The 15,313-nt window shown below is 38.6% G+C and overlaps 1 protein-coding gene across 1 annotated transcript in view; it reads left to right on the plus strand.

Moving 5' to 3' along the window:
• Positions 1 to 12,715, plus strand: part of CCDC7 (coiled-coil domain containing 7) — a 362,459-nt gene extending 349,744 nt beyond the window's left edge. Inside the window, exons 16-17 of the mRNA XM_053670977.1 lie at positions 9,420 to 9,457; positions 12,447 to 12,715. Of these exons, the coding sequence (XP_053526952.1) occupies positions 9,420 to 9,457; positions 12,447 to 12,465 (57 nt within the window). The 3' untranslated portion in view covers positions 12,466 to 12,715. The remainder of the gene's footprint in view (positions 1 to 9,419; positions 9,458 to 12,446) is intronic.
• Positions 12,716 to 15,313: the final 2,598 nt, after the last annotated feature.

Consider the following 15,313-nt stretch of genomic DNA (forward strand, 5'->3'; position numbering starts at 1 on the left):
TTTTTATTATAATCATCAGCAATCCCTGGGGCAGTAGGGATCTTCTTGACCATTTATTTATTTTTTTTATATAAAACTTTCACCTTTATTACATTTTTTTCATATTTTTTATTTTGTTATTTTTCAAGTACAGTTTTCTATTTCTCCCATCCCAGCGCCCCCCCCCGCCCTGTGCTCACCACCTCCCTCCCATTTCCACCACCCTTAGTTCTCGTCCCTGTGTCCTTCATATTTGTTACTCCAAATCCCTCCCCTTTTCCCCCTTAAATTCCCTCCCCTCTCCCCTCTGGTCACTGTCCCCTTGTTCTCTATTTCAGTGTCTTTGTTTTTATTCTGCTTGCTTGTTTGTTTTGTTATTTAGCTTCCTGTTAAAGGTGAGATCATATGGTATTTGTCTTTCAACACCTGGCCTATTTCACTCAGCATAATGCTTTCCAGTTCCATCCATGTTGTTGCAAAGGGTAAGAGTTCCTTCTTTCTCTCTGCTGCATAGAATTCCATTGTGTATATGTACCACAATTTTTTGATCCACTCATTTATTGATGGGCACCTAGGCTGCTTCCAACTCTTGGCTATTGTAAATTGTGCTGCTATGAACATTGTGGTGCATAGGTTCTTTGAAAATGATGTTTTAGGGTTCTTAGGATATAATCCTAGCAGTGGAATTGCTGGGTCAAAAGGCAGGTTGATTTTTATTTTTCTGAGAAAATTCCATACTGTTTTCCATAATGGTTGTACCAGTCTGCAATCCCACCAACAGTGAACTAAGGACCCCTTTTCCCCACAACCTCTCCAACATTTGTTGTTTGTTGCTTTGTTTATGATAGCCATTCTGACCGGTGTAAAGTGGTATCTCATTGTGGTTTTAATTTGCATCTCTCTGATAGCTAGCGATATTGAGCATCTCTTCATGTGTCTCTGGATGTTCTGGATGTTCTCCTTGGAGAAGTGTCTGTTCAAGTCCTTTTCCCATTTTTTTTAAGTAGGTTAGATGTCTTCTTAGAGTGGAGTTGTGTAAGTTATTTGTATGTTTTGGAGATTAAAACTTTGTCTGAGGTATCATTGGCAAATATGTTTTCCCATACAGTTGGTTGTCTTTTTAATTTAATACTGTTTCCTTTAGCCATGCGGAAGCTTTTAATTTTGATGAGATCCCATTTCTTTATTCTTTCCTTTATATTCCTTGCTCTAGGGGACATATCAGTAAAAAAGATGCTGTGTGAAATATCTGAGATTTTCTTGCCAATGTTCTCCTCTAGGACTTTAATGGTGTCACAGCTTATATTTAAGTCTTTTATCCATCTTGAATTTGTTTTGGTGTATGGTGTAAGTTTGTGCTCAAGTTTCATTTTTTTGCATGTAGCTGTCCAATCCTCCCAATACCATTTGTTGAAGAGAATATCTTTACTCCATTTTGTTACTGCCCCCTTTGTCAAATATTAATTGACTGTAGAGAGTTGGGTTTATTTCTGGGCTCTCCGTTCTCATCCATTGGTCTATGTGCCTGTTTTTATGCCAGTACCAGGCTGTTTTGATTACAGTGGCCTTGTAATACAGTGGCGATGTCCATGAACAAGGTATATGTTTCCATTTGTTTGTGTCTTCCCTGATTTCTTCCTTCAGGGCTGTGTAGTTTTCTGCATATAGGTTTTTTACCTCCTTAGTTAGGTTTATTCCCAGATATTTTATTTTTCTTTTTGCTATATTAAATGGGATTTTTTCCTTGATTTCTGCTTCTGCTGATTTATTGTTAGTATACAAAAATGCCTTTGATTTCTGCATATTGACTTTGTATCCTGCTGTTTTGCCAAATTCATTAATTAGTTTGAGCAGTTTTTGGGGTAGAGTCTATAGGATTTTCCATGTACACTATCCTGTCATCTATGAACAGTGATAGTTTTCGTTCTTCCTTTCCTATTTGGATGCCTTTTAATTCCTTTTCTTGACTGATCCCTGTGGCCAAAACTTCCAAAACTCTATTGAATAGAAGTAGTGAAAGTGGACATCCTTGTCTCGTTCCTGATCTTAGTGGAAAAGCTTTTAGTTTTTTCCCATTGATTATGATGTTGGCTATAGGTCTCTCATATATGGCCTTTATTATATTGAGGAATCATCCTCTATTCCCACTTTGTTGAGTGTATTTATCATAAATGGGTGTTGTACCTTATCAAAAGCTTTTTCCACATCTATTGATATGATCATGTGGTTTCTGTCTTTGCTTTTGTTTATATGATGTATTACATTTACTGATTTGCGAATGTTGAACCATCCTTGCATCCCTAGGATGAATCCCACTTGGTCATGGTGTATGATCTTTTTGATATATTGTTGGATGCGATTTGCCAATATTTTGTTGAGGATTTTAGCGTCTATGTTCATCAGCGATATTGGCCTGAAGTTCTCTTTCTTTGTTATGTTTCTATCTGGTTTTGGAATTAGGATGATGCTGGCTTCATAAAAAGAATCTGGGAGTTTTCCATCCTTCTGGATTTTTTGGAATAGTCTGTGAAGAATGGGGGTTAGCTCTTCCTTAAATGCTTTGTAGAATTCTCCTTTGAAACCATCTGGTCCAGGGCTTTTGTGTGATGGGAGTTTTTTATTACTGCTTCAATTTCTTTTGCTGTTATTGGTGTGTTCAGATTTTCTGTTTCTTTTTCATTGTTTTGGAAGATTATATTTTTATAGAAATGTGTCCATTTCCCCTAGGTTTTCAAATTTCTTGGCATACAGTTCTTCATAGTAATTTCTTACAATCCCTTCTACTTCTGTGGTATCAGTTGTAATCTCTCCTTTTCCATTTCTGATGGTGTTTATTTGAGTCCTCTCTCTTCTTTTCTTGATGAGCCTACTTAAAGGCTTGTCTATTTTGTTTATCTTCTCAAAGAACCAACTCCTGGATTCATTGATCCTTAGAATTGTGCTTTTAGTCTCTATGTCATTTAGTTCTGCTCTAATCTTGGTTATTTCCTTCCTTCTGCTTACTCTGGGCTGTCTTTGTTGTTGTTCTTCGAGTTCTTGCAGGCGTAGGGTTAGGTTGTTTGTTTGAAATGTTTCTGTTTTCTTTTGGTAGGCCTGTATTGCTATAAACTTCCCTCTCAGGACTGCCTTAGCTGTGTCGCATAAGTTTTGGGTTGTTGTGAGTTCATTTTCATTTGTTTCCAGAAACATATGGATTTCTTCCCTAATTTCATTCTTGAGTCATTCGTTGTTTAATAGCATACCATTCAGTCTCCGTGATTTTGGGTGCTTTGGGCTTTTTCCTTTGGGGTTAGTTTCCAATTTCAGTCCCTCGTGGTCAGAGAAAATGCTTGGTATGATTTCAATTTTCTTGAATTTGTTGAGGCTCATTTTGTGTCCTATCATGCAGTCTGCTTTTTAAAATGTTCCATGTGCATTTGAAAAGAATGTGTATTTAGCTTCTTTGGGATAAAGGACCCTTTATATATCAGTTAAGTCCATTTCCTCTATGGTGTTGTTCAATGCCGCAATATTTTTGTTGATATTTCGTTTGGAAGATCTGTCCATTTTTGATAGTGGGGTGTTAAAATCCCCTACTATAATTGTGTTGCTGTCAATATCTTTCTTGAAGTCCTCTAAGATTTTCTTTATACATTTTGGTGCTCCTATGTGGGTACATATATATTTACGATGTTAATGTCTTCTTGGTGGATTCTTCCCTTGAGTATTATGAAGTGACCTTCTGGGTCTCTCTTTATGGCCCTCTTTTTGAAGTCTATTTTGTCCGATATGAGAATTGCTACCCCAGCTTTTTTTTCTTGTCTGTTTTCTTGGTAAATTTGTTTTCAGCCTTTCACTTTTAGTCTGTGATGGTCTTTTGTCCTGAGGTAGGTCTCTTATAGGCAGCATATGTGAGGGTCATGCTTTCTTATCCATGACGCTATTCTGTGTCTTTTGATTGGAGCATTTAATCCATTTACATTTAAGGTTACTATTGATAGGTACTTATTCATTGCCATTTTTGTACCTGTGTTCCTCTCTGTCTCTCACTTTTCCTTCCTTTCCTTAAAGCAGTCCTTTTAGTATTTCTTGTAGGACTGGTTTGGTGGAAGCATATTCTTTTAGACTTTTTTTTTTTGACTTGGAAGCTCTTTATTTGGTCTTCTATCCTGATTGAGAGCCTTGCTGGGTAAAGTAGCCTAAGTTGTAGGCCTCTGGTTCTCATTACTTGGAATATTTCTTGCCACTCTCCTCTTGCTTGGAGTGTTTCCATTGAGAAGTCAGTAGCTAACCTTATTGGGGCTCCCTTGTATGTTACTTCTTTTTTCTCCCTTGCTGCCTTTAAGATTCTCTCTTTGTCTTGGAATTTTGCCATTTTGATGATGATGTGTCTTGAAGTGGGCCTCCCTGGGTTCCTCTTGGTTGGGACTCTCTGTTATTCCTGGATTTGTGTGACTTTTTCTCTCATCAAATTAGGGAAATTTTCTCTTATTACTCTTTCATTTATGTTTTCTGTCCCTTGTTCTTCTTCTTCTTTTGGTATTCCTATCATTTGGATATTATTACATTTCATATTGTCTTGTATTTCTATTAATCTCTCCTCATTCTTTCTGAGGTTCTTTTCATTTCCCTGCTCATTCTGTGAGATGCTTTCTACTTTGTCCTGCAGCTCGCTAATCTGATTGTCCACCTCATCTATTGTACTTTTGAAACTTTCTATTGTGTTCTTCAATTCAGAAATTGAATTCCTCATTTCTTCTTGTCCCTTACTGAGAGTTTCCATTTCCTTTTTCATGTTGATATAGTTTGTGGTGAGATCATTGTAGCTCCCCTGTAGTTTTTGGTTGCTCATTGTGAGCTCTTTGAACTTCATGACTACCAGTGTTTTGAATTCACTGTCTGATAGTTGATTAGCCTCTATTTCATCTAACGTTCTTTCAGAAGCCTCTGCTGTTTCTTTCATTTGGGGATTGTTTCTTTGTCTTCCCATTGTTTGTGAGAGTCATCTTCTTAGCCTCAGCTTCTAAAATTGATTTGTTCTTACTCCCTGGGTTTATGTTGTGAACTTCTGTGGTATAATGCCTGTGAATTTCAGTGGTGCAGACTCCTTCAGGTATCTTGATGTTCTCCATTTTTACGTACTCCTTTTATTGTATATGTGTAGTCAGTTGTAGGGGGAGGCAAAATGATTTATGACACTAAAACAGTTTTTTATGATATTTACAGTCACAGCCGGTAGAGAGGAGATAGGAGATCTTTAGACTATATATTGTGTTAACTGTATTCTTCAGCTCAATTTGCCACTTTTATGAGAAGATGGACAAAAAATAAGCCTCTTGTTGGGGAGGGAAGGCTTGTTAGTTGTAACTAGAAAGCAGTGAGGTTTTTGATGGTCAGATTTTGAGGTAAGGTGAGTGTAAGGGACAGTAAATAGGTGTGTGAGCAAATAGAGTTAATCACTACAGTGATAGAATTCAGGGACCTGTAGAATGTGCTAAGATCCGGGAGATGTGTTGTGAAGTATTTACTGTTGTATAGATCAGCTATTATTTACACTAATATTAGGGCAGCACTCATATAACAAACTCTATGTGATCCGTCTGAGTAGGGGGTATAGAGCTTTAGGTAGTGTGCCAAAGGAAAACATGTGGCATGGAGTTTAGAGGATTAGCAAAGCACTGTGGAGGAAAGGACAGGGGGAGCCTGTCTAATAATACAATATAACTACTCAAGACTGAGAAGCCTATACAGGAAGAGGAGGAATACAGAGATAGTATTAAAATATAAAAGAAGTGAGAATAATGAAAAAATATGCAACACCTAGTGGCTTCTCTGCTATAGGAAGGTGAAATTTGTCTCTCTGTCTCTCCTGTTGAGATGCCCCCTCTTTGGGTCCCATTCTGGTCGTTTCACAGTTTCTAGTTGTTTGTGTCTCTTGTGGGTAGAAGGAAACGAAGCAACAAACAAACAATCAAACAAAAAAGCAGGAGAAGGGAGGCAAAAGCGATGAGTTTAAGAGGAAAGGAAGAAGGACTAAAACGGAAAAAGAAAGGAGAGGAACAAAGTATAGAAAGATAAAGCAGTGATAAAATTAAAAATATATAAGATTACTAAACTAATGCACAAAAAAGTTATTAAAAAGGGGGAAAAAACAGAAAAAAGAAAAAACCCCAAAAAACAAACAAACAGCAACAACAACAAAAATAATAACAACAAAAATAGAGAAACCCTTTCCTTGTTGGTTTCAAACTGTCCAGACTGGTTTTTCTGGTTGCAGCAGGATCTCTCTGTCGGCTAGGATGCTGGAGGCAGTGCGTGTACCAGCCAGACTACCAGATTGGGGTGTGGGCACCCGCACACTCGCGGGGCAGTCTGGGACCAGCAAAACTGGCAGGGCGCTTCCGGGTCCTGTGGCGCTGGCCACGAAGTTTCCGTGCCCGCCTGCGCATCTGCTGGGCCTTCTGGGACCCTCAAAACCAGCAGGGTGCTTCCCAGTCCCCTGGCGCTGGCTCAGAGGTCTCTGCTCCCACCAGGCCATCTGGGACCCTTGAAACTGGGAGGGTGCTTCCCAGTCCTGCGGCTAGTCCCAAAATGCCTCCACTTTCCCCCTGGCTCGCTGCAAGGCCGGGTGAGAAGCAAGCCAAGCTGCCCTGGCAGGAGAACACCTCAGTCCACTTTCAATAAAAAAAAAAAAAAAAAGAAAACAAAACTCTCCAGACAGCCTGTCTCTCGGTCCAGCTCACGCCCCAACCAGACCAGTGAGGCCAATGCATCTCTCAATTCTCCCAGGCTTGCGATCACAGAGTCTGTAGTTGAATAGGGCCCTGTGTCTTTGTAACCCTCCCTGATAATGCAAGCCAGCAAGCAGACAGGTCTCTGCCCAGTGTTGTCCAGTTTTGCTTATACGGGGAGCAGGGGAGCTGCTGGCCCGTGCTGGTGGCCACTGGGGCTGCTGGGTGCCCAGGCTCCTGTGGCAGACACCTCTGGTGTTGGTCTCAGATGGATGGCTCTGGTCCCTGGCCCTAGAGGCAGCACCAGGGCCACCTGGCCGGGGGTGCTGGCCCCTGCCTCCTCTTTGTCTTTACTCCAGTCCCTAAGACCCCATTGACCTGCCGCTTTCTGGTGTTTCATTGTCTGTCACAATCTCTGTTCTTTTAATTTCACAAATGCTGGATAACTGATGGATTAGTGTGCTGCTTCTCTATAGATCTGCCAGGATGGGAGCTAGAATCCACTCCGTCCTACTCCGTCACCATCTTCCCCACCTCCTTCTTGACCATTTATTTGTTAAATTCTTGTATAGATATAATCCTTAGTACCAGCAGAAAGATTATCACACCTACTTGCATCAGAAAAGGGGTCTAAATAGTGGAGGTTCTGAATAACAGACATTTTTTTAAGTCCTTTAGATTCTATATTTCCCATGCTATTCTTGCCCCCCATCTATTTTCTATCTACTGTCTATACTACTTATTTTCTGTACCTTCTCCCCCCTTCTCCTCCTCCCATTCCTCTGTTGCTAACCCTCCTTGAGATCTTCATTTCTAGGTTTCCACTCCTGATCTAGCTGTCCTCTTAGTTTGCTTTTGTTTTAGGTGTGGTTGTTAATAACTGTGAGTTCGTTGTCCTTTCACTGTTCATGTTTCTTTAACTTCTTTTTCTTAGATAAGTCCCTTTACCATTTCATATAATAAGGGCTTGGTGATGATGAACTCCTTGAATTTGATCTTATCTGAGAAGCACTTTATCTGTCCTTCCATTCTAAATGAAAGTTTTGCTGGATAGAGCAATCTTGGTTGTAAGTCTTTGGATTTCATGATTTGGAATACCTCTTTCCAGCCCCTTCTTGCCTGTAAGGTCTCTTTTGAGAAATCTGCTGACAGTCTGATGGGGACTCCTTTGTAGGTGACTGTCCCCTTAGCTCTTGCTGCTTCTAGGATTCTCTCCTTCATTTTAATTTTGGCTAATGTAATTATGATGTGCCTTGGTGTGTTCCTCCTTGGGTCCAACTTCTTTGGTACTCTCTGAGCTTCCTGGATTTCCTGGAAGTCTATTTCCTTTGCCAGATTTGGGAAATTCTCCTTTATTATTTGTTCAAACAAGTTTTCCACTGGTGGCTGTTCCTTTCCCCCTTCTGGTACCCCTATAATTTGGATGTTGGAGCGTTTAAAGATGTCCTGGAGGTTCCTAAGACTCTCCTCATTTCTTTGAATTCTTGCTTCTTGACTCTTTTCTGTTTGGCCATTATTTGCTTTCTTCTGGTCCACTCCATTGATTTGAGTCCCAGTTTCCTTTTCATTGGTATTGGTTTCCTGTGCAATTCCATTTATTTCAATTAGTTTCGCCTTCATATATTTGTCTAATTTGTGGGTATAATCAACCAGATTTGTGAGGATCCTGATCACCAGTGTTTTAAACTGTGCGTCTGAGAGTTTTGCTATTTCTTCATCACTTAGATTTATAGGCTCTGGGGCTTTGAGATCTTCTTGAGCCATTTTTGATCTGTTCACACCCTTCAAGTGTGAGGAGCAGAGCCTTGGACTACCAGGTCACTTGTTTGTGACTCTGTATGTGGGGGCGTGGTCAGAGCGGGGAAATGGCGGCACCCTCTGCTGTTTTGTGCCACTGGGTGAGGAGCAGAGGCTTAGGTGGTTCACCAGGGGTGGGCCACTCAGAGTCACTTGGTTATGATGCTGTATGTGGAGGTGAGGTCAGAGCAGGGAAATGGCGGTGCCCTCCCTGTTGCTTGCTGTGGGGACCCGCTGGGTTCTGGTCCAATGGCCCACTCCCTCGCTTGTCTATCTGCGCACAAATGCGTGACCATAGTCAACCCGTAGCCCTGCTCTCTCGCTGTTTCCCCCCGAGGTCGCTTGCTTGGTCGCTCGCTGGGTCGCTCACTAGGTCCAACCCTGCGCCTGGATTCCATGCGCCTGAGTTCATCGGACTGAGTTTTCCTGTGCAACCCTGCTCCACCAGCTGCTGGTTTCGCCCCTCTTACCGGTCAGGCTGAAGAATTTGTTGTTAACAGACTTCTGAAAAGTTCAATTTTCTGTGTTTTGGCTATGTTTTCTGTTGCTAATATTTAGTTGTCTCTAAACTTGGTTGTGTGAGAAGGCACGGCACATCCACCTATGCCTCCATCTTGGCGGAAGTCTGAATAGCAGACATTTGATACATTCCTTTTCCTCAGTGGGAAACTGAGCCTTCAGAAGGCTGCGGTGCAAGAAAACTTGGGGCAAGGGTGGGGGTGGGGAGAAAGAGAATCAGAGCTTTGGGAAGTGAAAGGGCTCAAGGTGGAGGTTGCTGAGTCCTGGCAGTGGCTTACTAACAGCGGTTTTTGACACCTTAATCTTAAAAGTTAACATATTTTAAAAACTGCTTTGAATGATATTTAAGAAAAATGATTTAATACATTATGTGCATATTTTGTATATTTGAATTTAGTGTTATCTTTATCACAGATCTCAATTGTCCACAGTGGAAGCCCAGTTGGAAACAGGTAAAACATTTAATTAAATTAATTAATTCATTTAGTACATTTTTTATTATTGCTCAAGTACAGTTGTCTGCATTTCCCCCCACCAATTCCTCCTACACCAGCCAACCCCACTTCTAACCCACAACCTAACCTACCTTTGGTGTTGTCCATGTGTTCTTTAGAGAAGTTCCTGAAAACCCCTCCTCCTTTCCCCTTTTATACTTTTCCACCTTCCTTCTGGTTACCATCAGTTTTTTCTCAATTTCAATATCTCTGGTTATATTTTGCTTGCTTGTTTGTTTTGTTGATTAGGTTCCACTTACAGGTAAGATCATATGGTATTTGCTTTGCACCACCTGGCTTATTTCACTTAGCATAATGTTCTCCAGATCCATCCAAGCTGTTGCAAAAGGTAGAAGCTCCTTCTTTCTTTCCTAGTATTACTTTGTGTAAATGTACCACAGCTTTTTGATCTACTCATTTACTGATGGACACTTAGGTTGCTTCTAGCACTTGCCTATTGTAAATTGTGCTGCTATGAACATTGGGGTGCATAGGTTCTTTTGAATTGGTGTTTCAGGATCCTTAGAGTATAATCCAAAGAGTGGTATAGCCAGGTCAAAAGGTAGTTTCATGTTTAGTTTTCTGAGGAAATTTCATACTGTTTTCCTCAGTGGCAGCACCAGTGTGCATTCCCACCAACAGTGTACTAGGGTTCCTTTTTCTCCACAACCTCTCCAGCACTTGTGTTTGTTGCTTTGTTTATGATGATCATTCTGACCAGTGTGAAGTGGTATTTCATTGTGGTTTTAATATGCATCTCTTTAAAGGCTATGGATGCTGACCATCCTTTCATATGTCTCTGGGCCCTCTGTATGTTGTCCTTGGAGAAGTGTCTGTTCCTCTTCTTTGCCCATTTTTTCTTGGGTTTTTTATCTTCCTGGAGTGGAGTTGTGTGTGTTCTTTATATATTATGGAGATCAAACCTTTGTCCAAGGTACCATTTGCAAATATACAAAAAATTTTAATGCTCATAATTGAACTAACTGAATCCTCCACCTAAATCCCTTTTTAGAAAGTCCATTTTATTCTTTTTAAAAATAATTATTGTTATTATATTACAGTTGTTGTCCCAATGGTTCTCTCTTTTCATTACCCATCCTACTCCCCCCTCCCACAGTAAATCTAATAATCTTCACTATAGTGAATCTGATTGATTAATGTGTTATGATTAATTCACAGACCTATTCTGGATCAGCAAATTGTGTCAGTAAGAGTTAAGTTACTATCCAGTGAGAATAAACTGTGTTAATGTTCATTTTATTTATTGTCTTGAATTCTTGAGAATTCATGTTCAATGTACATGAGGCACTTATTCCTTAACTATATACAGCTTAATATGTAAAATTGTAGCTTTGATTGACACACAGAAAAAAGGAAAGAGGTATCTAGAAGTATATATTTCTCTGCTTCATTACTATTTTTAATATTTCTGGATTATAGACTCAGATGAATTAATAAGAATTAGATGATAAATGCAATGATTAATGACCAGCAGTTTTTAAAAGGTCAATTTTTAATATCTGTTGCAAATATATTTTTAAAAGTATATTTTAATATCTCCAGAAAAAATTAATTATTGGCTTATTTATTGCTTTGAAAACTTATATGTAGATTTATCATTAATTTATTTATATTATAAATATGTATTGTCAGTATTGTGAATATTTGATGTTTTCTTCAATGTTAATGGAACTCTTAACTAACTTATGAATTGTGTCAAAATAGAATGAAGCCTAATAGGCATATATGCATGTTAAGATTATGGTGGAGCATGTTATGCTACTATAGTTTTTCTGTGAAGCATAGGTGTGTACAGGCTCTGAGAATGCTAGGTAAGCTAATAACTTTATTATCTTGAAGAACATGAACTAATAAATCTTCATATAAATTGTTTTAATATTGAACATTCAGTTGCTGGTAATGAATTTGATAGACTCCATATATTTGGTGAATCTTACAAAGTAGAAATACTTAAAATTATTTTTAAAGGGAATCTTTAGTCTCTGTGAAGATATAGTAAGGCCATCTCAGTTACTTTGCATCAGCTTTTGGAAAAATCTTGAAAAGTGATTCTAGTAGTGTTAGTGTGAGTTATTGCATCTGTCAGTCCCCATTCTACGTGGTTGAGAAGTCACAGTTAAGGGTGATAATGGGAAGTGCACCAGTGAAAGTAGGTTGTATGAGGAATAGCAGACTGAGAATAGTGAGGAATATAGGGCATCAGGAGTAGAAAAGGATTGTAGAATGAATAAAAAATAATTCCCCTTTAAATGGCTTTTTTCTAGAAATGTTTATGGATGTAATGTTCCCTGACTTCAGAAAGATTATTTAAATTTATTTTAATTCAGTTGAGTTCAAATAGGGAAATATGGACTGAGTGTCCATTCTTTGCAAGGCACTGTGCTAGATAATATGGGGAGTATAAAGATGACAACTATGTGGTTCTTGCCTTCAGTGCTTTAACATTCTAGTAAGGAAGACAAGACACACACACACACACACACACACACACACACACAACTAAATATAGTATAATGCAGAAGATGCATTCTCTACAAAGTTACCAAGAAGCTGCATCAAAATGAAGGAGAAATTGTTAGCTGAATTAAGAATAGCATAGCATTTAAAAAAGACAGTTTAGCTGAATTTTAAGAGGAATATAAATAAAAGGTTACAGGTGGACCAAACAGTTGAAGCAACGACAAGGGTGTTTAGAATCTACACAGTGTACCAGGGAAAAAGGCCAGTAATTTTTCTTTTGGGGTTTAGACTGAAGAGAGTAATAGAGGATATAACATGGAATAGGTTGTTTCAGTTTGACTTAATAGGTTGTATATAATTGTCCTTAACATCTTTAGTTTGAATATTGCTAAATACAATAAAATTCAAACTATTAAGCATGTGGAACAATATTTTTCATCAAACTTCATCTTGGGTTACTTCTTAGATCCGAATGGAACTTCTGAAATACATCGGAAAAGCCTTCTGAACCTTCAGAGTGTGGATAGGAATGAAGCAAGGAGATCCCACCTGAGGAGACGCATGGTGCTGCTTACAATAAAGTACATTTCTCGGCACTTTACAAAATTAGTAATTTATTTTGGCTTAGGAAATAAGTTAGTGGCAAATATTTAATCAAACACAATTGATATTAGTAATTTGGTGTTACACATCATATGCATCATTAGCTTTTCTTAAGTGATTAACAACATTGAAATTTACACCTTTTAGAACTGAAAATGCAAATTATTTCTTGATTATTTTTAAGAGTTACACATCCAGCCTGATTCTTTCTAAATTCCTCTTTTAAAGCTTTCTTTCCAATACTAATGAAGTTTGTTGTAAAGCAAACAATCTGTACAAAAGAAGAAGTATGTTAATACATGTCCAATTTTCCTCATAGATAAGATGATTAGCTATTAAATATACTCATTCATGTATTCACTAAAATAATTCATTCAACAAATGTTTTTGTCACATTCATATCCCAGATACACTTCTGGGCATTGGGTTTTACCTATAAATAATATAAATGAAATCTATTTTCTTGTGTTATTTATATTATAGTGGGCAAGATGGGAAATAAATAAGTAAAATATACAAAAAAGACAATTTTATAACCAATGAAGACAGCAAAACTCCCTTTCTAGTAGCAAATCACAGGGAAGGAGAATTTAGATTGGGTGTTCAAGGAAGGTATTATCTATCATAAAGAAGAATTATGAAATAAAAACTATTAAAATTGTGAAATAAAAATGATTAAAATATTTTGTCTTTCTAGTTTTTATCAGAATAAACTTCCTACAAATGGAAATTTACCTTATTAAAAACTCTAGAGGAGATTTTATAATTTCCTCAGTTAACTGTTGTACAAAAAACATATTACTAGTGACCCAAATTGTAGGCATGATATAGATTTTATAGAGGAAATCTTACAAACTAAGGAATAGTAGTGGGTAAAATATCCTCTGAGCTGTCATTATTCCATAGAAAGATGTGCTTAGACTGAGCATAGATGAATTCACCAGGACAAAGTGCTCAGAAGGACTTTTTCCTCAAATAACACTTCACAAAATTACAGGGCCATTGGAAGGGGATAGAGAACACCTTGTCAACCATGTTAACAGAGATTGCTAGTTGGGGCAATGGCCTTGTTAGAAAAAGGGAGCACCTGGAGGAGGAGGCACTATGTACACTAACATTGCTAGTGTCAGTGAGAGGTGTTTTTCCATTGAACTGTCCTGCTTTGCCAAACCTCTGAAATGAGGAGGAGGGAGGGTCATCGGGGCCCTTCATAGACAAAGATTTCTTTCCCCTCTGTCCACCTCAGTTTTTTGAGTCTCATTATGAATTAGCCCTGGCTAACACCTGGTCCTGATCATAAAAATTCCAGAGTATTCCCTGGGAGAAGGATGTCAGTAGGATCCCAAGCTGAGTGAGTAAATTGACATTGTTAGCTCTACTTCCTGGACAGCAACAAAGACTGTTTTGGAATTTCTGTCCAGTATCTGCAATAAGAAAGAAATATATCATCATATCTTGACATTTCTCCTCCATTCATTTCCCATGGCCAAATATGTTAAGCTTGATAAAATGAGGTCTGTTATTCCTCCCTAGAGGTGAGCAACATTCTCATTTTTCTGGAGTGATAATTTCAGCAAGAACCCCAAAGTTACCATTTTGCCTCATAAGTCACTTACCCATGGGATTAAGAGGGGATGCCTGCCAAACTATCTGATACAAAGACAGTACCCATCTTTGAAATGAGCAATATGTTGATCTTCCCATGAACTGAGGTTAATGCATGGGTATAAAAAGAAGGCAAATATATTATTTCTGTTAAAATAATCTTTCCCCACACTCTGTAATTCTAAAGTGCTTTGGAGTTCAACTAATGTACAGTGGCCCTTGGCAGGTATGGTAGCCTATAACTGGTAAACAACCAAAGAAAGCTGGACCAAAAAGCATTGTAGAAGTTGTTTTATTTATTTACATTTCCTTAGTTCTCTTTTTATTAATTGTTTTATTATTGCTCAAGTAAAGTTGTCTGCATTTATGCCCCACCACTCCCTACCACCCCAGCCATCTCCACCTCCCTCTTCTGATTCTACTCCTCTTGGTTTTGTCCATGAGTTCTTTATAGTTGTTGCCAAAAATGCTTCACCATTTCCCGCTCCATTATCCTGTCCTACCTTCCCTCTGGTTACTGTCAGTTTGTTCTTAATTTCAGTGTCTCTAGTTATATTTTGCTTGCTTGTTTGTTTTGTTGATTAGGTTCCACGTACAGCTGAGATTATAGGTATTTCTCTTTCATTGCCTGGCTTATTTCACTCAGCATAATGCTCTCTAGTTTCATCCATGGTGTCACAAAACGTAGGAGCTCCTTCTCTCTTTCTGCTGTGTAGTAATCCATTGTGTAAATGTACCATAGTTTTTTGGTCCACTCATTTGCTGATGGGCACTTAGGTTACTTCCAGCACTTGCCTATTGTAAATTGTGCTGCTGTGAACATTGGGGTGCATAGGTACTTTCGGATTGGAGTTTCAGGGCTCTTAGGGTATAATCCCAGCAGCAGAATTGCTGAGTCAAAAGGCAGTTTCATGTTTAGTTTTCTGAGGAAATTCCATACTGTTCCCCACAGTGGCTACACCAGTCTGCATACCCACCAACAGCGTACTAGGATTCCCTTTCCCCTGCATCCTCTCCAACAATTATTTGTTGATTTGTTTATGTTGGCTATTCTGAATGGTGTGAAGTGCTGTCTCATTGTGGTATTAATGAGATATTAATGACTCCATTTTATAATTGGATTTT

Source organism: Artibeus jamaicensis, unplaced genomic scaffold (assembly GCF_021234435.1).
Source record: "Artibeus jamaicensis isolate MK-2021 breed Jamaican fruit bat unplaced genomic scaffold, CSHL_Jam_final contig_659, whole genome shotgun sequence".
In the NCBI taxonomy this organism is placed as follows: Eukaryota; Metazoa; Chordata; class Mammalia; order Chiroptera; family Phyllostomidae; genus Artibeus; species Artibeus jamaicensis.